Source organism: Scyliorhinus torazame, chromosome 11 (genome assembly GCF_047496885.1).
Source record: "Scyliorhinus torazame isolate Kashiwa2021f chromosome 11, sScyTor2.1, whole genome shotgun sequence".
In the NCBI taxonomy this organism is placed as follows: Eukaryota; Metazoa; Chordata; class Chondrichthyes; order Carcharhiniformes; family Scyliorhinidae; genus Scyliorhinus; species Scyliorhinus torazame.
This window is the reverse complement of record NC_092717.1, coordinates 186700127-186724011: the sequence shown is the minus strand read 5'-3', so window position 1 is coordinate 186724011 and position 23885 is coordinate 186700127. Positions and strand designations below refer to the sequence as shown.

General features: G+C 54.0%; 1 protein-coding gene across 2 annotated transcripts in view; it reads right to left on the bottom strand.

Moving 5' to 3' along the window:
- The window catches only part of LOC140385719 (parathyroid hormone/parathyroid hormone-related peptide receptor-like), a 224090-nt gene that overhangs the window by 87031 nt on the left and 113174 nt on the right, over window positions 1-23885 (bottom strand). For both annotated transcript variants that reach the window (XM_072468171.1, XM_072468172.1), the window contains exon 2: window positions 15325-15430. In XM_072468171.1, the coding sequence (XP_072324272.1) occupies window positions 15325-15430 (106 nt within the window). The remainder of the gene's footprint in view (window positions 1-15324; window positions 15431-23885) is intronic.

Below are 23885 nucleotides of genomic sequence, written 5' to 3'. Positions count from 1 at the left end.
GATTCTCTGGGAAGCTAGGGAAGAGATTTCAGAGCCTTTGGCTTTGATCTTTATGTCGTCATTGTCTACAGGAATAGTGCCAGAAGACTGGAGGATAGCAAATGTTGTCCCCTTGTTCAAGAAGGGGAGTAGAGACAACCCCGGTAACTATAGACCAGTGAGCCTTACTTCTATTGTGGGCAAAGTCTTGGAAAGGATTATAAGAGATAGGATTTATAATCATCCAGAAAGGAATAATTTGATTAGGGATAGTCAACACAGTTTTGTGAAGGGTAGGCCGTGCCTCACAAACCTTATTGAGTTCTTTGAGAAGATGACCAAACAGGTGTATGAGGGTAAAGCAGCTGATGTGGTGTATATGGATTTCAGTAAAGCGTTTGATAAGGTTCCCCACGGTAGGCTATTGCAGAAAATACGGAGGCATGGGATTGAGGGTGATTTAGCGGTTTGGATCAGAAATTGGTTAGCTGTAAGAAGACAGAGGGTGGTGGTTGATGGGAAATGTTCAGCCTGGAGTTCAGTTACTAGTGGTGTACCACAAGGATCTGTTTTGGGGCCACTGCTGTTTGTCATTTTTATAAATGACCTGGAGGAGGGCGCAGAAGGATGGGTTAGTAAATTTGCGGATGACACTAAAGTCGGTGGAGTTGTCGACAGTGCGGAAGGATGTTGCAGGTTACAGAGGGACATAAATAAGCTGCAGAGCTGGGCTGAGAAGTGGCAAATGGAGTTTAATGCAGAAACATGTGAGGTGATTCATTTTGGAAGGAGTAACAGGAATACAGAGTACTGGGCTAATGATAAGATTCTTGGTAGTGTGGATGAACAGAGAGATCTCAGTGTCCATGTACATAGATCCCTGAAAGTTGCCACCCAGGTTGAAAGGGTTGTTAAGAAGGCGTACGGTGTGTTCATTTTTATTGGTAGAGGGATTGATTTTCGGAGCCATGAGGTCATGTTGCAGCTGTACAAAATTCTGGTGCGGCCGCATTTGGAGTATTGCGTGCAGTTCTGGTCGCCGCTTTATAGGCAGGATGTGGAAGCATTGGAAAGGGTGCAGAGGAGATTTACCAGGATGTTGCCTGGTATGGAGGGAAGATCTTATGTGGGAAGGCTGAGGGACTTGAGGCTGTTTTTGTTAGAGAGAAGAAGGTTAAGAGGATTAGATAGGGTGGACAGTGAAAGCCTTTTTCCTCGGATGGTGATGGCTAGCACGAGGGGACATAGCTTTAAATTGAGGGGAGATAGATATAGGACAGATGTCAGAGGTAGGTTCTTTGCTCAGAGAGTAGTAAGGGCGTGGAATGCCCTGCCTGCAACAGTAGTGGACTCGCCAACATTAAGGGCATTTAAATGGTCATTGGATAAACATATGGATGATAATGGAATAGTGTAGATGGGCTTGAGATTGGTTTCACAGGTCGGCGCAACATCGAGGGCCGAAGGGCCTGTACTGCGCTGTAATGTTCTATGTTCTATTTGCCACATTTACCACATTTTGTCACCTTTACCACAACCTGCTCCAAGCAGGCAGAGCATAATTGGCAAAGACGTTTCATCCAGTATCGCAATACCTCAGGTCTTGCGAGTAAAAAGAGCAATGGTCAAGTTATCAATTTTGGGAGAATAACAGATGAAGTGCAGGCCAGTCAGGGGTAAACAATGAGACTGCCTTCTATGAGAATGTCATTGAAGCCTTTGACATATACTTCAGTCTTTGTAAATTATTGTCATTGCGAGGCTGAAATTTAATGAATTGTACAGCCTTGCTGAAAATTGTCAGCATGGGTTTGTAGTGATAGCAGCAGTATGTGTTTACGCAGGCTTCAGTTCCCATCTTAGATTGTATGAGCAATATCCCTAATAAAACCTCTCATCATGCTTGTAAGAATCCAGAATATTTACATAGAATTTATGGTGCAGAAGGAGGCCATTCGGCCCATTGAGTCTGCACCGGATCTTGGAAAGAGCACCCTACCCAAGGTCAACACCTCCACCCTATCCCCATAACCCAGTAACCCCACCCAACACTCTGGGCAATTTTGGACACTAAGGGCAATTTATCATGGCCAATACACCTAACCTGCACATCTTTGGACTGTGGGAGGAAACCGGAGCACCCGGAGGAAACCCACGCACACACGGGGAGGATGTGCAGACTCCGCACAGACAGTGACCCAAGTCGGAATCGAACCTGGGACCCTGGAGCTGTGAAGCAATTGTGCTATCCACAATGCTATTGTGCTGCCCCTTCATATGGGCACCTCCATGATTTTTCTCTTTGCGGCAAACTCAAAGATATAACAAAACAGGAAACTGCCGATAAGGATCGAGGCAAGAAACCGAATTGCTGAACAAAAAAAAAATTGACATTCCGGTGGAGACGACATCGAGAGTGGAGGAGGGTTCTTAGGACTGGACTCATACACACACATCAGGCGAAGCAAGCCACCAATGCTGAAGGTTTCACAAAAGAAAATTGACTACAACTGTTAGTAAAGAAGAACTACAGTTCAAAAGCTTGCTTACCATTGGAGGGGTAGAGTCTAGCTTGCAGAGACCGCGCATGTGGCAAGGCTAAACAGGCTACGGGAACGGGGATTCAGAAGTGTTCTGACTGTACAGGGCCCTACTCAGGGAAAAAAAAATCAAACCACTGTCAAACAAAGAATAAAAAAATTCTAAGCTGCATTGTGGATAAGGGGATCTCTTGTTGCATGCTTCCAAAAGAATTAGAGGGGAAAAGTTTGGTTCAAATATAGACCCTAAGAGCCAGGATCCTGAATGCTGGAAAAAATGGGTGCCATGGATATATTTGCTAAAGACTGTGAGTGTCGGAACTTGTATGAGGAAAGATTCCAATTATATCTCATAAAGAATCAAACACCAGCGGACATTAAGGTTGCAACATTTCTCAGTTCAGTAGGGTGTGAAACGTTTATGCTGCTGCAAAACCTGGTTCATCGAGCAAAACCGGAAGGTAAGTCTCATATCTAAATAGAACATACATAGAACATAAGAACATAAGAACATAAGAACTAGGAGCAGGAGTAGGCCATCTGGCCCCTCGAGCCTCCTCCACCATTCAATGAGATCATGGCTGATCTTTTGTGGACTCAGCTCCACTTTCCGGCCCGAACACCATAACCCTTAATCCCTTTATTCTTCAAAAAACTATCTATCTTTATCTTAAAAACATTTAATGAAGGAGCCTCTACTGCTTCACTGGGCAAGGAATTCCATAGATTCACAACCCTTTGGGTGAAGAAGTTCCTCCTAAACTCAGTCCTAAATCTACTTCCCCTTATTTTGAGGCTATGCCCCCTAGTTCTGCTTTCACCCGCCAGTGGAAACAACCTACCCGCATCTATCCTATCTATTCCCTTCATAATCTTATATGTTTCTATAAGATCCCCTCTCATCCTTCTAAATTCCAACGAGTACAGTCCCAGTCTACTCAACCTCTCCTCGTAATCCAACCCCTTCAGCTCTGGGATTAACCTAGTGAATCTCCTCTGCACACCCTCCAGTGCCAGTACGTCCTTTCTCAAGTAAGGAGACCAAAACTGAACACAATACTCCAGGTGTGGCCTCACTAACACCTTATACAATTGCAGCATAACCTCCCTAGTCTTAAACTCCATCCCTGTGGATACATACAGTGCAGAAGGAGGCCATTCAACCCATTGAGTCTGCACCGAGCCACTTAAGCCCTCACTTCCATCCTATCCCCATAACCCAATAACCCCTCCTAACTCTTTTTTTTTGGTCACTAAGGGCAATTTATCATGGCCAAGCCATTTAATCTGCACCCAGGTTTTAGACTGTGGGAGGAAACCGGAGCACCCGGAGGAAACAAAAATAAATGATAAAAATAAAAATGGGGTGAAGGTGGAGGAGAGAGTCCACAGTCTGAAATTGTTGGACTCAGTGTTAAGACCGGAAGGTCGCGTGTCTAACCGGAAGATGGGGTGCTGTTCCTTCAGTTTGCATTGGGCTTCACTGGAACATTACAGCAGGCCAAGGATGGACATGTGGATATGAGAACAGGATGATTAGTTAAAATGGCAAGTGGCGGTAAGGCCTGAGTCCTGCTTGAGATGGACTGAAGGTGTTCTGCAAAGCAATCACTCAGTCTGTGTTTAGTCTCTCCAATGGAGAGTAGACCACTTGGGAGCAGTGAATGCAATAGACAAGATTGAAGGAGGTGCACGTGAAGTGCTGTATCACCTGAAAAAAGTGTTTCGATCTTTGGATGGGGAGCAGATTGGAGGTAAAGGGGCAGGTATTGCACCTTCTGTGATTTTATGGGAAGGCGCCGTGAGAAGAGGGTGAGGTATTGGAGGTGATGGAGGAGTGGACCAGGGTATACCAGAGAGAATGGCCCCTGCAGAATGCTGGCAGGGGGAGTGAGGGGAAGATGTGTTTGGTGCTGGTAACATGCTGGAGTTGGCAGAATTGGCAGAGGATGATTCTTTAAATGCGGAGGCTGATGGGGTGAAAGGTGAGGACAAGGGGGACACTCTCCTGGTTCTTGGAGGGAGGGAAGGGGTGAGAGCAGAGGTGCGGGTGATGGGCCACACACAATTAAGAGTCATGTGGACAGTCTATCCTCAGAAATTGAGATAGAAAGGTCTAGGAAAGGCAGGGAAATGTTGGAGATGAACCATGTGTAGGTGATAGAGGGGTGGAAATTGAAAGCAAAATTAATTAATCTTTCCAGGTCCAGATGAAGCGGCACCGAAACAGTCACAATGTACTGATAAAAGAGTTATGGGAGGGTCTGGAGTAGGACTGGAACAAGGAATGTTCCACATACCTCACAATGAGACAGGCATAACTGGGACACATCCGTGTACCCAAAGCCATGCTTTGGTTTGGAGGATGTGGGACAAGTTAAAGAAGAAATTGTTCAGGGAGAGAACGGGTTCAGCCAGGTGGAGGAGAGTGGTGGTGGATGGGGATTGTTCCGGCCTCTGTTTGAGGGAGAAACGGAGAGCCCTCAGACCATGCTGGTGGGGAATAGAGGTACAGAGGGATTGGATATCCATGGTAAAGAAAAGGCAGTTAGCATACTGGAAATTGTTGATATGCTGTAGGGCATCAGGGGAATCATGGATATGGGTGGAAAGGGATTGGACAAGAGGAGAGAGCATGGAGTCAAGATAGGAAGAAATGAGTTCAGGACTAGGAAGGCCAGTCGAAACACGAGTCATTGAACCAGTTGTTACGAGTTATTGGGCACCATCAATACTTCCTGTACTGAAATGCAAAGGCTCAGTGCGGATATGTGGAGATTTATTTTATTTTATTTATTTTTTCAATTTAGTGTATCCAATTAATTTTTTCCAATTAAGGGGCAATTTAGCGTGGCCAATCCCCCTACCCTGCACATCTTTGGGTTGTGGGGGTGAAACCCATGTAAACATGGGGAGAATGTGCAAACTCCACGTGGACAGTGACCCAGAACCGGGATTGAACCTGGGACCTTGGTGCCATGAGACAGCAGTGCTAACCACTGTGCCACCATGCTGCCCTTATGTGGAGATTTTTAAACAACTATTAACCCAGTATTGTGCGCAGATCATTATCCACTGCCATTGATTGAAGGCTTGTTTGCTGGACCATGTGGAGGACAGAAATTCAGTAAAATTGATTTGTCACAGGCGTACTTACAAATGAATGTGGATGCAAAATCACATCCGCTACTCACTATCGTGACGCTAAAAGATCTGGGGCGAAATTCTCCGTTATCGGCGGAAACTCCGCCGATCGGCGCAAAAAACGGCGCAAATCCCACTTGCGTCACGTCATAAAAATGAGCCGATAGTCTGCGGCCCGAAATGGGCTAGCAGCGACGTAACGGGATCCGCGCTTGCGCAGTGGTTCACGCCGTGCAGCGTCATACGCGCTGCACGGCGTGACGGCTCATAAGGCCGCGCAGCTCCCCCCCACCCGACCGGAACACCCGACCGCAACACCCGACTTGATGGCTGGCCGTCGCTCAGCCCCGAGGTTCGAGACACGCGATGTGGAGGCGCTCCTGGACGCGGTGGAGCAGAGGAGGGACGCCCTGTATCCCGGGCACGGCCGCAGAGTTGCCCCACGCCACAGCCGGCGTCTGTGGAGGGAGGTGGCAGAGGCCATCACCGCTGTGGCCCTAACACCATGGACAGGCACCCAGTGCCACAAGAAGGTGAACGACCTCGTCAGAGCAGGCAGGGTGAGCCTCCCCATATCCCCCATATCCCCCCTCCCCATATCCCCCATATCCCCCCTCCCCCATATCCCCCATATCCCCCCTCCCCCATATCCCCCCTCCCCCATATCCCCCCCTCCCCCATATCCCCCATATCCCCCCTCCCCATATCGCCCCTCCCCAATATCCCCCCTCCCCCATATCCCCCCCTCCCCATATCCCCCCTCCCCCATATCCCCCATATCCCCCCTCCCCCATATCCCCCATATCCCCCCTCCCCCATATCCCCCCTCCCCATATCCCCCCTCCCCCATATCCCCCCTCCCCCATATCCCCCCTCCTCCATATCCCCCCTCCCCCATATCCCCCCTCCCCATATCCCCCTCCCCCATATCCCCCATATCCCCCCTCCCCCATATCCCCCCTCCCCCATATCCCCCCTCCCCCATATCCCCCCTCCCCCATATCCCCCCCTCCCCCATATCCCCCCTCCCCCATATCCCCCATATCCCCAAGTGAATCCAGCCCTAACCTTAACCTCTGCAATGCACGCGCAACCGATGGCGTGCATTCATATACCTGCCTAACACTGTTGCCTTTTACCCCTGCCACCACCCCCCCCCCCCTCCACAGGAGAAGCGCGCACACAACAAGAGGGAGCATGTGAGGACTGGAGGAGGGCCCGCTGATGAGAGGCCACTGACTGTACACGAGGAAAGGGCCCTGGAACTGGCTGGCGGACCTGAGGACCGGGAGGTTGCTGATGCAGAGGTCGGGGCCCCACGAGCAAGTGAGCCACCAACAGCCCGTCCCCATATCCCCCCTCCCCTATATCCCCCTCCCCCGTATCACCTGATCACTGCCTGATGTCTAACCATGCATGCTTCATTGTGTATCGCAGTGCCAAACGTCCAGGCACCCATCCCCGCAGATGCAGACCGCCCGCAGGATGCCCCTCGGAGACCACAGGAGACGGAGAGACCCGCACCCTCCAGCATGCGACGCCCGCAGGATGCCCCTCGGAGACCACAGGAGACGGAGAGACCCGCAACCTCCAGCATGCGACGCCCGCAGGATGCCCCTCGGAGACCACGGGAGACGGAGAGACCCGCACCCTCCAGCATGCGACGCCCGCAGGATGCCCCTCGGAGACCACAGGAGACGGAGAGACCCGCATCCTCCAGCATGCGACGCCCGCAGGATGCCCCTCGGAGACCACGGGAGACGGAGAGACCCGCACCCTCCAGCATGCGACGCCCGCAGGATGCCCCTCGCACACCACGGGAGACGGAGAGACCTGGAGCAACAGGGAGACGACACCCCCGTCACGTGCGGGAGCGACCACCCAGCGATGAGGGGGGCAGCCACAGGTCCCCGTCACATCCGAGCCAGGACACCACTACCCAGGACACCACTATCCAGGACACCCCTACCCGGGACACCACTACCCAGGACACCCCTACCCGGGACAGCACTACCCGGGACAGCACTACCCGGGACAGCACTACCCAGGACACCCCTACCCGGGAAGACGAAATACCGGACAGTGACTCAGAGTGGATGGGTGGAGACGAACCCCCACCCCAAAGTGCCATGGACTCAGAGTGGGACGAAGAGCACGACACAACGCCACTGCTGTCACCAACACCCTCCACCATCGTAGAAACACTCACCACGGTTGGGCACTTTAGTGATGAGGCGTCTGGTACACTCACTGGTGCGCACAACACAGCCGTCCCGGTACAGCAGGTGGAGGTAGGAGCAGCAGAGGGACCGGGCGGTCGGAGGGCAGCCCAGGCCAAGCGAACATCTGCCGCCCAGATGGATCCCGGGTTCCTGCAGTTACCACACCCACACATAGATCCGATGCAACCACCGACACGGAGACGAGCGAATAGGGTGACGGGTGGCTTGCGGCGGCTGCGGTCGCAGGTGGAGGAGTCCACCCGCGTCCAGGAGCTGGGAGTGGTCCCGGTCATGCGTGCCACCCAGGCTGACACCGCACGGGTGGCGTCCGCGGTGGAGGCAATGGGTGCGACGGTGTCAGACATGGGGAACGGTTTGCGAGGCCTGGGGCCTTCCGTGCAGGCGGCGTCTGTGGCCCAGGAAATGGCTGCCCTCTCACAGGAGGCCATGAGCCAGTGCCAGCGCCAGATGGCAGAGGCGCTCAACGCCATAGCCCAGTCGCAGCAGGCCATGGCCCAGTCTCAGCAGGCCATGGCCCAGTCTCAGCAGGCCATAGCCCAGTCTCTGCAGGCCATGGCCCAGTCTCTGCAGGCCATGGCCCAGTCTCAGCAGGCCATCGCTGAGGGCATCGGCGCCAGTGGCCATGTGCGAGCTGGCGTCGCACTGTCGCAGACAGGGTTCGACAACCCCCTGGGCTCCATGGCTGCAAACCTGCAGACCCCTGTCGATACCAGCACGGGCCTCCAGGACTGGCAGCGCCACATGTCGGGGGCGCGTCGGATGGCCAGTCCGTTCGCATCCTCCACCCATGTCGAGGCCTGGGGGCAATCGGGCACCCCGAGGGAGGAGGAGGTGGTGTGGTCCGTCCCGGCTCCCTCTGTAGGGGAGGTCCCGGTACACCGCGACACCTCGGACTCCCCCCCTTCCGTCCCAGGTGCATCGGGTGGGCAACGGGCAGGACAGGCTGGCAGCTCGCCATCCCAGTCGCCCGGGCCGCAGCCTGGCCCATCTAGGCCAGGACGCCTCAGGAAACGGCCGCCAAAGGGATCCGGTGTCAGAGGGCAGGAATCACAGGAGTCCACCTCCAGTTCTGCTGTACCGTCTGGGGAACCACGTAGACGTAGTCAAAGGGCCCGTAAGGCCAAACAATTAGACACTGAGTAAGTTGGCACGGGTGCAGGGCACAGATGAGTTTTAGGGGCTAGGGCACGTGCATGAACTCCTTTGGTTATTAAAGTCAATGTTACACCTACCGAAGCTGCCTTTGTGCTCTGTCCAAAGTGTGCGAGCGTGTCATGTACGTTGAGCGCAAGTGTGTGTGTGACGGGTGGTCTTACCTCAGCCCCAGGTGAGTCTGCCCCCTTCCCCCTGGGCCGCCATCAACATCCCCCGGGCAGAGGACGGGACCGTGCGCTGCAGTGTCACAGCCGCATGCAGGGATGGTCCGGGTGGATGGTGGTACTGTGGCCATGGGTCAGACATAGTCCAACGATGTAGAGCCAGGAGCTCATCGGAGGCGGGTTGTCATCATCCTCCATGGCCTGCGATAGACACGCGTCCACCCGCAACTGGGTGAGCCCGGCCCGTTGTGCCGCCGGTGGATCGGCAATTGGGGGTGGGGGGGTGGTGTGCATGCGGGTGGGGTGTGTGGGGTTGGGGAGGGGGGTGAGGGTGCTGGGTGGGTGGATGGGTGGGGGGTGTGGGTGGTCGGCTGTTGTCATGGTGTGCGGTCTGTGGCCATACTACCCGATTCCCACGCCCATCTAGTCAGTGAAGCGGGCGTCTATCAGTCTGTCCCGTGCCCGCTGGGCCAGCCGGTAACGGTGGACAGCCACCCGCCTGTGTCTACCCCGTCTGCCCTGACCATTGCCCCCATCCCCCTCATCTGGGGAGGACTGGGCCTCTTCCTGCTGCTCCTCCACTCCGCCCTCCTCTGCCTGCGGCACATCGCCCCTCTGTTGGGCTATGTTGTGCAGGACGCAGCACACCACAATGATGCGGCCGACCCTATCTGACCGATACTGGAGGGCGCCCCCAGAGAGGTCCAGGCACCTGAAACGCATCTTCAGCACGCCAAAGCACCTCTCGATCACTCCCCTTGTCGCTACATGGGCATCATTGTAGCGGTTCTCCGCCTCATTGCGTGGCCTCCGTATAGGCGTCATCAGCCACGATCGCAATGGGTAGCCCCTGTCGCCCAGCAACCAGCCCCTCAGCCGGGGATGGCGTCCCTCGTACATGCCGGGGATGGATGACCGCGACAACACGAATGAGTCGTGTACACTGCCTGGGTGAAGGGCGCAGACGTGCAGGATCATCATGCGGTGGTCGCAGACCACCTGTACGTTCATTGAATAGGTCCCCTTCCTATTAGTGAACACGGCCCTGTTCTCTGCAGGTGGCCGCACGGCGACGTGCATCCCATCGATCGCGCCCTGGACCATGGGGAACCCGGCAACGGCAGAGAAGCCCACGGCCCGGGCATCTTGGCTGGCCCGGTCCACGGGGAAGCGGATGTAGCGGTGCGCCATGGCATAAAGGGCATCTGTCACTGCCCGGATGCACCGATGCACCGATGTCTGCGATATGCCGGACAGGTCCCCACTCGGTGCCTGGAATGACCCCGAAGCATAAAAGTTCAGGGCCACCGTAACCTTGACGGACACGGGGAGAGGGTGTCCCCCGCCAGTGCCACGCGGTGACAGGTGTGCCAGCAGGTGGCAGATGTGTGCCACGGTTTCCCGGCTCATCCGGAGTCTCCTCCTGCATTCCCGGTCCGTGAGGTCCTGGTATGACTGCCGGGGCCGGTACACACGGGGCGCCCTCGGGTGCCTCCGTTGCCGTGGGGCCACGACGTCCTCCTCCCCCTCCTCGTCCTGTCGGTCAGGTGTCCCTCCAGCCTGGGCGGCTGCCGCCTGCCCCTCTGCGGCAGCCTGCGCCGCCTCTCTGGCACGCTCCTCCTCCTCCTCCTCATCCAGGGCAACATAGACATGAGCGGCTGCCACCACGGCGGCCAACATCGCTGGATGGTCTGAAAACTTGACGGCCTGGTGGGGGGGAGGGGAACGACGACATGTCATCATTGCCCATATCCCCTCCTCGCCCCAGCCAGGTGGCATGGACCGCATGGGTCCAACTGTTGGAGGCTGGCACCTGGCCAGGTGGACCAACTATTTGCCCTCCCATCACCCACCCCGGCACGGACCCCCACCCCAACCTCCACCCCAGCACGGACCCCCCCCCCCAACCTCCACCCCGGCACGGACCTCCTCCCCAACCTCCACCCCAGCACGGACCCCCCCCCCAACCTCCACCCCGGCACGGACCCCCTCCCCAACCTCCACCCCGGCACGGACCCCCTCCCCAACCCCCAACCTCCACCCCAGCACGGACCCCCTCCCCAACCTCCACCCCAGCAGGGACCCCCCCCAACCTCCACCCCGGCACGGACCCCCTCCCCAACCCCCAACCTCCACCCCAGCACGGACCCCCCCCACAACCTCCACCCCGGCACGGACCCCCTCCCCAACCCCCAAATTCCACCCCAGCACGGACCCCCACCCAACCTCCACCCCGGCACGGACCCCCTCCCCAACCCCCAACCTCCACCCCAGCACGGACCCCCCCCCCAACCTCCACCCCGGCACGGACCCCCTCCCCAACCTCCACCCCGGCACGGACCCCCTCCCCAACCTCCACCCCAGCACGGACCCCCCCCCAACCTCCACCCCGGCACGGACCCCCTCCCCAACCCCCAACCTCCACCCCAGCACGGACCCCCCCCAACCTCCACCCCGGCACGGACCCCCTCCCCAACCCCCAACCTCCACCCCAGCACGGACACCCCCCCAACCTCCACACCGGCACGGACCCCCTCCCCAACCCCCAACCTCCACCCCAGCACGGACCCCCCCCAACCTCCACCCCGGCACGGACCCCCTCCCCAACCCCCAACCTCTACCCCAGCACGGACCCCCCCCCAACCTCCACCCCGGCACGGACCCCCTCCCCAACCTCCACCCCGGCACGGACCCCCTCCCCAACCTCCACCCCAGCACGGACCCCCCCCCTAACCTCCACTCCGGCACGGACCCCCTCCCCAACCCCCAACCTCCACCCCAGCACGGACCCCCCCCAACCTCCACCCCGGCACGGACCCCCTCCCCAACCCCCAACCTCCACCCCAGCACGGACCCCCCCCAACCCCCAACCTCCACCCCGGCACGGACCCCCTCCCCAACCTCCACCCCAGCACGGACCCCCCCCCAACCTCCACTCCGGCACGGACCCCCTCCCCAACCCCCAACCTCCACCCCAGCACGGACCCCCCCCAACCTCCACCCCGGCACGGACCCCCTCCCCAACCCCCAACCTCCACCCCAGCACGGACCCCCCCCAACCCCCAACCTCCACCCCGGCACGGACCCCCTCCCCAACCTCCACCCCAGCACGGACCCCCCCAACCCCCAACCTCCACCCCGGCACGGACCCCCTCCCCAACCTCCACCCCAACACGGACCCCCTCCCCAACCTCCACCCCAGCACGGACCCCCCCCAACCCCCAACCTCCACCCCAGCACGGACCCCCCCCAACCCCCAACCTCCACCCCGGCACGGACCCCCTCCCCAACCTCCACCCCAGCACGGACCCCCTCCCCAACCTCCACCCCAGCACGGACCCCCCCCAACCCCCAACCTCCACCCCAGCACAGACCCCCCCCAACCCCCAACCTCCACCCCGGCACGGACCCCCTCCCGGCACTCCCCCGGAGCCCAGCCTACTCTAACCACCCTCCACCCCACCCCCCCCCCCCCGCCGCACACACACACAAGCCGAGACACACCTCTCCTCACACAATCAGTCTGCGGCCACGCCATTTCCTGCCCAGAGCCAACCCCCCCAGGCCGTCACTCACCTCCTCGCTGGTCGGCGTGAGCCTGGAGCACCGGGTCACGCCGATGAAAAGGAGGTTTGATTGACGTCGACGTGAACGGTCATCACGTCGACGGGACTTCGGCCCATCCGGAAGGGAGAATATCGGCAGGCCGAAAATCGGCTGCCTTGCGCAGACCCGTGACATTCTCCGCGGCAGCGGCGCCATTAACGCCCCGCCGACTTTTCTCCCTTCGGAGACTTCGGCTGGGGCGGGGGCGGGATTCACGGCGGCCAACGGCCATTCTCCGACCCGGCGGGGGGTCGGAGAATGACGCCCCTGTTTCATTACAGAAGACATCCTTGTGGAATAATATCTGCTCCGGCACCTTTTCAGAGGTCCATGGATCAAGTTCTGAGTGTGCTAAATTTGGTGCAATGTTATTAAGATGTCATTCTCATCACCAATTTGAGTGAACAGGAACCTTTGAAGAATTTGGAAGCCACTGTGAAATGTCTACAAAACCATAATCTCTGAGTTAAAAAGGAAAGTGTGACTTTTTCAAGAAATCCATAATTTATCTGTGTCAGATCATCAATACAGGTGGCTTACACAAAGGAGCTGAAGAAGATGACAGTAATCGCAGAAGCCCCACAGTTTAAGAATGTGACACAACTAAGATCATTTTTAGGATTGATAAATTATTATGATAAATAAGTGCCGAATTTAGCAACATGATTGAAGCCTTTACACACTTTATTGTGTGCTAAGCAAGTATAGCACTGGTCAGAATAATGCGAAAATGCAGACAATGAGGTAAAAGATGCCTTACAGAAGTCAGGGCTATTGGTTCACTACAATCCCAAGCTGAAGTTACAACTTGCTTACGATACATCACCCTACAGGGCTGGTGCAGTTGTCACGCACACAATGCTTCCACAAGAGGAATGACCAATAGCATTTTGTTCACAAACTCTTACTGGCGCTGAAACAAGTTACGGTCAGCTAGAAAAAGTGGATTTGAGTATCATCTTTGGGGTAAGAAGGCTCCACCATTACCTTTATGGACATGATTGGCGGCACGGTAGCACAGTGGTTAGAACTGTTGCTTCACAGCTCCAGAGTCCCAGGTTCAATTCCCGGTTTGAGTCACTGTCTATGTGGAATATGCACGTTATCCCTGTGTCTGAATGGGTTTCCTCCGGGCACTCCGGTTTCCTCCCACAAATCCCGAAAGACGTACTGTTAGGTAATTTGGACATTCTGAATTCTCCCTCTGTGTACCCGAACAGATGCCGGAATGTGGCGACTAGGGGCTTTTCACATCAACATCATTGCAGTGTTAATGTAAGCCTACTTGTGACAATAAAGATTATTATTATTATTATTGTTTTACTCTTTTAACAGATCATCAACCCTTGATGACAAACTTTGGGCTATCTCGAGGTATTCGTTCTTTAGCAGCCAGTAAGTTACAAAAATGGACTTTAATATTGTTGGCACACACATACAACATCCATTATCGTAAGTCAGAGCAACATGCAAATGTTGATGCTTTGTCAAGATTGTAGTTACAAGTCAAACAAGAACCTGAAGAACATTTTGTCAGCATCCTGTATTTCTCACTCGTGGATAATATACCTGCGACTTCAGCTCACGTACAGTACGGACATGCGCAGAAATCCAATGACATGCCCACACATCAGTTTACTCAGCAGATCACCAGTTCATTTTCCTTTCTAACTTGGAGGTTGCAATAAGCTCTTAATTGGCAGGTTGCTTGGGATATCTAGCTCACAAGCATTTTATTGACACTTTGTGAGCGTGTTGAGGTAATTTGCGAAGAGTGACAGGGTCTCAAATCATTACTGACTGTTGATGCTTCAACTCACTTTAATAGTTTGTGACAGCCAGTTTATTTTGATACATGACAATAGGTTCTTCGAAGTAAATAAGCTGTGGTGCGCATTGCTTCCTAATGATCGTGGACACACAGGTGTCCTGCTGCACATTGCTCCCTCGAAAGATGACTACCTGCATACAACTGCACATGCATGGAATTGGTAATAAACGTAGCCTATATAAATACATCTTTCATCCTTCGATTTTTAGCAGATGCATTTAAAACTGCCATGAGCCCTTTTTCCCCCTGATTTTTTTCCATAGAATCGCTACAGTGCAGAAGGGTGCCATTTGGCCCAAAGAGTCTGCACCCGCCCAAGTCCCACTCCCCAGCGCTATCCCCACAGCCCCACATAACGTTTGGACACAAATGGCAATTTAGCATAGCTAATCCACCTAACCTGCACATCTTTGGACTGTGGGTAGCAACCGGAGCACATGGAGGAAACCCACACAGACACGGGGAGAAAGTGCAAACTCTACACAGTCACCCAAGGCCGAAGTTGAACCTGGATTCCTGGTGCTGTGAGGCAGCAGTGCCAACCACTGTGCCACCGTGACATCCGCATGGCGGGCACCTGCGAAACACGTTCGAACATTTGACCACGTTGAAGGTGTTTTATAAATCAAGTCGTCATTGACAAAATTAAAGAAAGGACTCACCAGCAACTTTACCCATCTTGGACTTGACTTTCTGTTCGCACTTGCGTTTAGCATGAAGTAGCAAGTAAATCTGTTCATCCCTGGTAATGACATCATCTGCATCAATCTGATGAGGGAAAATGGAAAACATCAAATTAGTTGGAAGAATGGGTCAGAGGAGGAGCACTAATGATTCAGAGACCAGGGTCATCAATTTAAAATCTAAGAAACTATAGGCAGAAAGTTGAAACATCTGCTTGCTCAAAGACTGTTGAAAAATGGAAAGCTTTGCTGCAGAGACCGATGCATCTTTTCCAGGGAAATTGGATAAATAATAAGCAGAGAAGGATAGAGAGCTATGGGGTGCCATTTAAAGGCCACGTGGATCTGGGAGCATCGGTTAAATAGTGGGAGTGGCCAAAATCGGGATCCGCACCCGACGCAAATTGGTTTGCGATCTAACCAGCCTGCTCCAGGTGGCGGTTTCCAGATCCTGCCCAAACATGGTGAGACACCAATTGACACCAATTAAGGTTGATTCATCGATTCATTGATTGATATTTATTGTCACATGTACCAAAGTACAGTGAAACGTATTTTTCTGCAGCCAAGGGAACGTACACAGTACGTACGTAGTAGACAAAAGAATAATCGACAGAGTACATTGACAAATGATACATCAACAAATAGTGATTGGTTACAGTGTGGAACAAGGGCCAAACAAGAGCAGCATAGGGCGTCGTGAATAGTGTTCTTATAGGGAACAGATCTGTCCAAGGGAGAGTCGTTGAGGAGTCTAGTAGCTGTGGGGAAGAAGTTGTTCCTATGTCTGGATGTGCGGGTCTTCAGACTTCTGTATCTTCTGCCTGATGGAAGGGTCTGGAAGAAGGCAAAGCCTGGGTGGGAAGGGTCTCTGATAATGCTGTCTACCTTCCTGAGGCAGTGGGAGGTGTAGACAGAATCAATGTGAGGATGGCAAGCTTGTGTGATGCGTTGGGCCGAGTTCACCACACTCTGCAGTTTCTTGTGATCTTGAGCCGAGCAGTTGCCATACCAGGCTGTGATGCAACCGGATAGGATGGTGTCTATGGCACATCTGTAGATGTTTATGAGAGTCGCTGTAGACATGCCGAATTACTTTAGCTTCTGTAGGAAGTAGAGATGTTGTTGGGCTTTCTTGACTGTTGGGCCAATGTGAGTGGACCAGGACAGACTGTTGGTGATGGTGACCCCCCAGGAACTTAAAGCTATCGACCATCTCCACTTCAGAGCCATTGATGTAGATGGGTGGGTGTGTCGTGCTACGCTTCCTGAAGTTGATCAGTTCCTTGGTCTTTCCAACATTTAGAGAGAGATTGTTTTCGGCACACCAAAGAACAAAGAACAAAGAACAAAGAAATGTACAGCACAGGAACAGGCCCTTCGGCCCTCCAAGCCCGTGCCGACCATACTGCCCGACTAAACTACAATCTTCTACACTTCCTGGGTCCGTATCCTTCTATTCCCATCCTATTCATATATTTGTCAAGATGCCCCTTAAATGTCCCTATTGTCCCTGCCTCCACTACCTCCTCCGGTAGTGAGTTCCAGGCACCCACTACCCTCTGCGTAAAAAACTTGCCTCGTACATCTACTCTAAACTTTGCCCCTCTCACCTTAAACCTATGCCCCCTAGTAATTGACCCCTCTACCCTGGGGAAAAGCCTCTGACTATCCACTCTGTCTATGCCCCTCATAATTTTGTATACCTCTATCAGGTCGCCCCTCAACCTCCTTCGTTCCAGTGAGAACAAACCGAGTTTATTCAATCGCTCCTCATAGCTTATGCCCTCCATACCAGGCAACATTCTGGTAAATCTCTTCTGCACCCTCTCTAAAGCCTCCACATCCTTCTGGTAGTGTGGCGACCAGAATTGAACACTATACTCCAAGTGTGGCCTAACTAAGGTTCTATACAGCTGCAACATGACTTGCCAATTCTTATACTCAATGCCCCGGCCAATGAAGGCAAGCATGCCGTATGCCTTCTTGACTACCTTCTCCACCTGTGTAGCCCCTTTCAGTGATCTGTGGACCTGTACTCCTAGATCTCTTTGACTTTCAATACTCTTGAGGGTTCTACCATTCACTGTATATTCCCTACCTGCATTAGCCCTTCCAAAATGCATTACCTCACATTTGTCCAGGTTAAACTCCATCTGCCATCTCTCCGCCCAAGTCTCCAGACAATCTAAATCCTGCTGTATCCTCAGACAGTCCTCATCGCTATCCGCAATTCCACCAACCTTTGTGTCGTCTGCAAACTTACTAATCAGACCAGTTACATTTTCCTCCAAATCATTTATATATACTACAAAGAGCAAAGGTCCCAGCACTGATCCCTGTGGAACACCACTGGTCACAGCCCTCCAATTAGAAAAGCATCCCTCCATTGCTACCCTCTGCCTTCTATGGCCTAGCCAGTTCTGTATCCACCTTGCCAGTTCACCCCTGATCCCGTGTGACTTCACCTTTTGTACTAGTCTACCATGAGGGACCTTGTCAAAGGCCTTACTGAAGTCCATATAGACAACATCTACTGCCCTACCTGCATCAATCATCTTAGTGACCTCCTCGAAAAACTCTATCAAGTTAGTGAGACACGACCTCCCCTTCACAAAACCGTGCTGCCTCTCACTAATACGTCCATTTGCTTCCAAATGGGAGTAGATCCTGTCTCGAAGAATTCTCTCCAGTAATTTCCCTACCACTGAAGTAAGGCTCACCGGCCTGTAGTTCCCGGGATTATCCCTGCCACCCTTCTTAAACAGAGGAACAACATTGGCTATTCTCCAGTCCTCCGGGACATCCCCTGAAGACAGCGAGGATCCAAAGATTTCTGTCAAGGCCTCAGCAATTTCCTCTCCAGCCTCCTTCAGTATTCTGGGGTAGATCCCATCCGGCCCTGGGGACTTATCTACCTTAATATTTTTTAAGACACCCAACACCTCGTCTTTTTGGATCACAATGTGACCCAGGCTATCTACACCCCCTTCTCCAGACTCAACATCTACCAATTCCTTCTCTTTGGTGAATACTGATGCAAAGTATTCATTTAGTACCTCGCCCATTTCCTCTGGCTCCACACATAGATTCCCTTGCCTATCCTTCAGTGGGCCAACCCTTTCCCTGGCTACCCTCTTACTTTTTATGTAAGTGTAAAAAGCCTTGGGATTTTCCTTAACCCTATTTGCCAATGCCTTTTCATGACCCCTTCTAGCCCTCCTGACTCCTTGCTTAAGTTCCTTCCTACTTTCCTTATATGCCACACAGGCTTCGTCTGTTCCCAGCCTTTTAGCCCTGACAAATGCCTCCTTTTTCTTTTTGACGAGGCCTACAATATCACTCGTCATCCAAGGTTCCCGAAAATTGCCGTATTTATCTTTCTTCCTCACAGGAACATGCCTGTCCTGTATTCCTTTCAACTGACACTTGAAAGCCTCCCACATGTCAGATGTTGATTTGCCCTCAAACATCCGCCCCCAATCTATGTTCTTCAGTTCCCGCCTAATATTGTTATAATTAGCCTTCCCCCAATTTAGCACATTCATCCTCGGACCACTCTTATCCTTGTCCACCAGTACTTTAAAACTTACTGAATTGTGGTCACTGTTACTGAAATGCTCCCCTACTGAAACATCTACCACCTGGCCGGGCTCATTCCCTAATACCAGGTCCAGTACCGTCCCTTCCCTAGTTGGACTGTTTACATATTGTTTTAAGAAGCCCTCCTGGATGCTCCTTACAAACTCTGCCCCGTCTAAGCCCCTGGCACTAAGTGAGTCCCAGTCAATATTGGGGAAGTTGAAGTCTCCCATCACCACACCATGCAACCAAGAGATCTACCTCCCTTTTGCAGTCTGATTCGTCGTTGTTTGAGGTACATCCCACCACAGTCGTATCATCTGTAAAATTATAGATTGAATTGCAGTTGAATCTTGCCACACAGTCGTGTGTGTATAGGGAGTACAGTAGAGGACTGAGCACACATCATTGCTGGACCCCGGTGTTGAGGACTATTGTGGGGGAGGTGCTGTTGCCTATCCTGACAGATTGCGATCTATTGGTGAGAAAGTCAAGGACCCAGCTGCACAGGGAGGGGTCAAGTCCAAGGTACAGAGTTTGGTTTTTAGTTTTGTTGGGATAATGGTGTTGAAGGTCGAGCTGTAGACCAATCTCCATATGATTAACGAGATGTATATCCAACCTAACGGTCTCCCGGGGACTAACCGGCTCCCCAGTGAGAGATCACGTGGGCATCTTTTAGCACTGGCCCACATAAATGTGGACTAGGCGTAATGGCACCAGCATGGGTCTCCCAGGCCAGTGGAGACCCCCGACTCTTCCTCTGACACCTGGGCACCTTGGCATTACCACCCTGCCATTGTCAAAGTGCCAGGGTGGCACTGCCAAGGGCCAGGTCTGAGGGGTGCCCTGCCCATAAAAGGGGGTTGATGGGTGGGGTGTGAAGGGCGTGTATGAAGAGGACTCCTAAAGATTGGGGGCTGAAGGGTAGGGGTCCTGAAAGAGGGGGGCGGAAGGTGGGCCGGGAGGCCCAAACAGGGGGCCCTCAGCGATTCCATAGGAGGTGCCGCACTTGTTGGGGTGTGGTGTGAGGTAATGTCCATTTGAATGGGGGATCGACATTGCCCATGGGTGAGGGGTGTGGAAGACTCTCAAGTACACTTAGAGGTCAGGGCACACTTTGAAAATGGCGGCCCGATCACTGAGGAGCTGGTTCCACCAGCGAGTTAAGCTCCCCACTGCTGAAAATATTTCTGGGCACGAGCTACTGGCAGCGTCCCACAAGATTTGGAGTGGGACGCAGTCGGTAAATACCGGGAGAGGCTTTGCCCAGGATTCCTGACAGCCATTACGTCTCAGGAGATCTAACCAGATCTCGCTGTCATAATATACATTTATGTATACAATGCAGTGCAGACCGGCAGTGATTGACACATAGGATGACCAGTAAGCACACAGAAGAGAGCAGCCAATCACCAGACAGGACACCACCACTATAAAGCCAAAGGGCACCAGTTTTCCCGCTCTCTCTCGGGACCCAGCCTCTGAGACAGTCAGAGCTCGTGAGCTAGCCAGTGCCTACACCATGTGGTAGCTAGGTTAGTCTGGTCAAGCTAGTGTCAGGTCTCCAGTCAAGTCAGCATAGTGTCGCCCCACAGTTGAACATTTATAATAGTTTGGATGTTGAATAAAATCATATTGCATTTTATCAAGTATTGGAGCTTTGTCTCTCGCTGCACTGCATCAAGTGCAGTTCACCTCGACCCAGCCTACCCAACACGTCACTCGCGAGTTGTCACGACCTGGCTCACGCCCAGACTCGCATGGTTAAGTGGTTTTAAGAACCCACTTAACCGTGCTGACGTCGGATATAACCAGCTCCCGGCATCTATCGGCCTCCCTAAGGAGACCCCAGGCGGGCACCAATTAGTGCTGGTACACACAAACATGGACCAGGTGGAACGGCACCTAGGGGGGTCTTCCAGGCCATTGGAGACCCTTGGGTAGTCAGACAGGACAGGGTCGGCACCCTGCCTCTCCCCCTGGCCACCTGGCACTGCCAGGCTGGCAAGAGCACTGCCAGGATGCAGGATGGCAGTGACGGTGTGGGCCATGCTCATGAGAGGAAGGATTGGGGGGGGGGGGGTATAAAGGTGGGGGATGAAGGGCAGGTATGAAGGTGCTTCCAGAGGTTGGGGTGGGGGGGGGGGGCGGTGAAGGGTGGGGGCCCTGAATGGGGGGGGGCAAAAGGGGGTGTGAGAAAGCCTGAAAAGGGAGGGCCCTCAGCGACCCCATAGCGGGATGTCATCACTTGCGGTGGTGTGGGGTAATACCCATGTGTATGGGAGGTAACTCTGCCTGTGGGTGGGGGGTATGGGGGACCCTCAAGCTCACTTAGAGTTTGGGGCACCCTTTCATAATGCTGGCCTGATCTCTGAGGAGCTGATCTGACCAGCGGGTTCAGCTCCCTAGTGATGAAAATAATCCTACGTGTGAGCTTGACCACCGGAGGGTAACACCCCAGGGCCAAAACAACTGACTAAGCGTGCAACCTACCGGCCACGTCGCAGCCAAACTGGAATGCGATGCAGTCGGGAGATGCCGGGAGAAGCCTCCTGTGGGCCACCCAGCAGCAAGTATGCCTTGCGTGATCCTCCCGGACCTCGTGAGGCGGCACGATCAGGATCCCGTACACAATGGGCTTGACCCAGCCATCCACGCCTGATTAGGATTTTTGGGATCTACCGGCCTACCGGCACCCAATGGTCTCTCCAAAGTGCCCCCAGCCAGGTGCCACTCAGTACTGGCCCATACAAACATGGGCCTGGCAGAACGGTCCCCGGGGGCGTCCCCGGCCATCGGAGGTCCCTCGGTGGTCTGGGATAAGGCCGGGTGGCTCCTTGGCCCTCATGCTGGTACTTGGATACCTTGGCACTGCCAACCTGGCACTGCCAAGATGCCCAGATGGCACTGCCAAACTGGTAGGAGCACTGCCAAGATGGTACTGCCAAGGTCTGATTGGGCCATGCCCATGAAATGCAGGTGGAGGGGTGCAGGGCAGTTATGAAGGGGCCTCTTGAGGGTTGGGGGTGAAGGGTAGAGGTCCTGGTAGGGAGGCCTGTAAGGTGGTGTGGGGGACCTGAAGGGGGGGGAGACCCCAGGGACCCCATTGCGGGATGTGCTAACTTGCAAGGGTTTTGGGGGTAATGCCCATATGTGTGGGCAGTGACATTGCCCATGGGTGGTGGTTTGGGAGGTACACAAGCTCACTTAGAGGCACCCTTTCAGAATGGCGGCCCGATCTCTGAGGAGCCAGTCTGACCACAAGTTCAGCTCCCCAGTGATGGAAAGAATTCTAAGGGCGCGATCTACCAACCACCCTGCACCTGAAAAGCAGGGGAGATCCTGCTCCCGGGATCTACCCGGCTCGCCACGCCTCGCGAGATATAACACGATCTTGCAAGACGCCAAGATGTGAAGCCGACCAATTGTGGGCAGGATCACGTTTTGGCAAAACTGTATATTAGAGTGAGACAGCCAGTTTCACTCTGATATGCAGTTCCCAGAGGCAACCAAGGCCTTGGGATCTATCCCCTTCGCCGTGGAGACCTTGGGCGGGATTCTCCGACCCCCTACTGGGTCAGAGAATCGCTGGGGGTGGCGGGGGGGGGGGGGGGGGGGGTAGCGTGGAATCCCGCCCCGACGCTGGCTGCCGAATTTTCGACCGGCGGTTTTTGGGCGGAGGCGGGGATCACGCCACGCCGGTCGGGGGCCGTTGGCAGCGGCCCCCCCCCCGGCAATTCTCCGGGCCCCGATAGGCCATTTGCAGCCAGTCCCGCCGGCGTGGATTAGACCAGGTCCATACCGGCGGGACCTGGCTTTGGCGGCAGGCTGCGGAGTCCTTGGAGGGATGCGGGGGGATCTGGTCCGGGGGGGGGGGGGGCCACGGTGGCCTGGCCCGTGATCGGGGCCCACCCATCTGCGGGCGGGCCTGTGCCGTGGGGGCACGCTTTCCCTCCGCGCCGGCCTCTGTAAAGCTCTGCCATGGCCGGCGCGGAGAAGAAACCCCCAAGGCCTAATTGTGGGTAAATACTGGCGTGAATCTCACCGAAAATGCCGAAGGGAAACACCCGGCTAAACCCGCCCAAAATGACACTTAGAAACGTTTCCGTTAAATCGAGCAGATAGAGAGTAGGAAAATAGGAATTCTCTAGCTAAGCGTCGGTACAAACGTGATAGACCAAATAGCTCCCATCTTTCTGTCTATGGAATGCAACACAGCCATTATAAAATAGACAGACTGGATTGGTCATCCTAATTTTCTCTGCCTTCCTGAAGACATTGGAGGTGTAGGTTGAGTCTGGTGAGGTCTGAAGGCCTGAAGTTGGTGGTCAGGGGCCGGGTCTGCAGGTGCTGTGTTTTCTCCTATGTACCCATTGTTGATTTATGTGAGTTTTCTTTTATAAATTTAGAGTACCCAATTCATTTTTTCAATTAAGGGGCAATTTAGTGTGGCCAAGCCACCTACCCTGCACATCTTTGCGTTGTGGGGGCGAAACCCACGCAGACACAGGGAAAATGTACAAACTCCACACAGACAGTGACCCAGAGCTGATATCGAACCTGGGACCTCGGCGCCGTGAGAAAGCAGTGCTAGAACAAAGAACAAAGAAAAGTACAGCACAGGAACAGGCCCTTCGGCCCTCCAAGCCCGTGCCGACCATGCTGCCCGACTAAACTACAATTTTCTACACTTCCTGGTTCCGTATCCCTCTATTCCCATCCTATTCATGTATTTGTCAAGATGCCCCTTAAATGTCACTATCTTCCCTGCTTCCACCGCCTCCTCCGGAAGCGAGTTCCAGGCACCCACTACCCTCTGTGTAAAAGACTTGCCTCGTACACATCCTCTAAACTTTGCCCCTCGCACCTTAAACCTATGCCCCCTAGTAATTGACCCCTCTACCCTGGGGAAAAGCCTCTGACTATCCACTCTGTCTATGCCCCTCATAATTTTG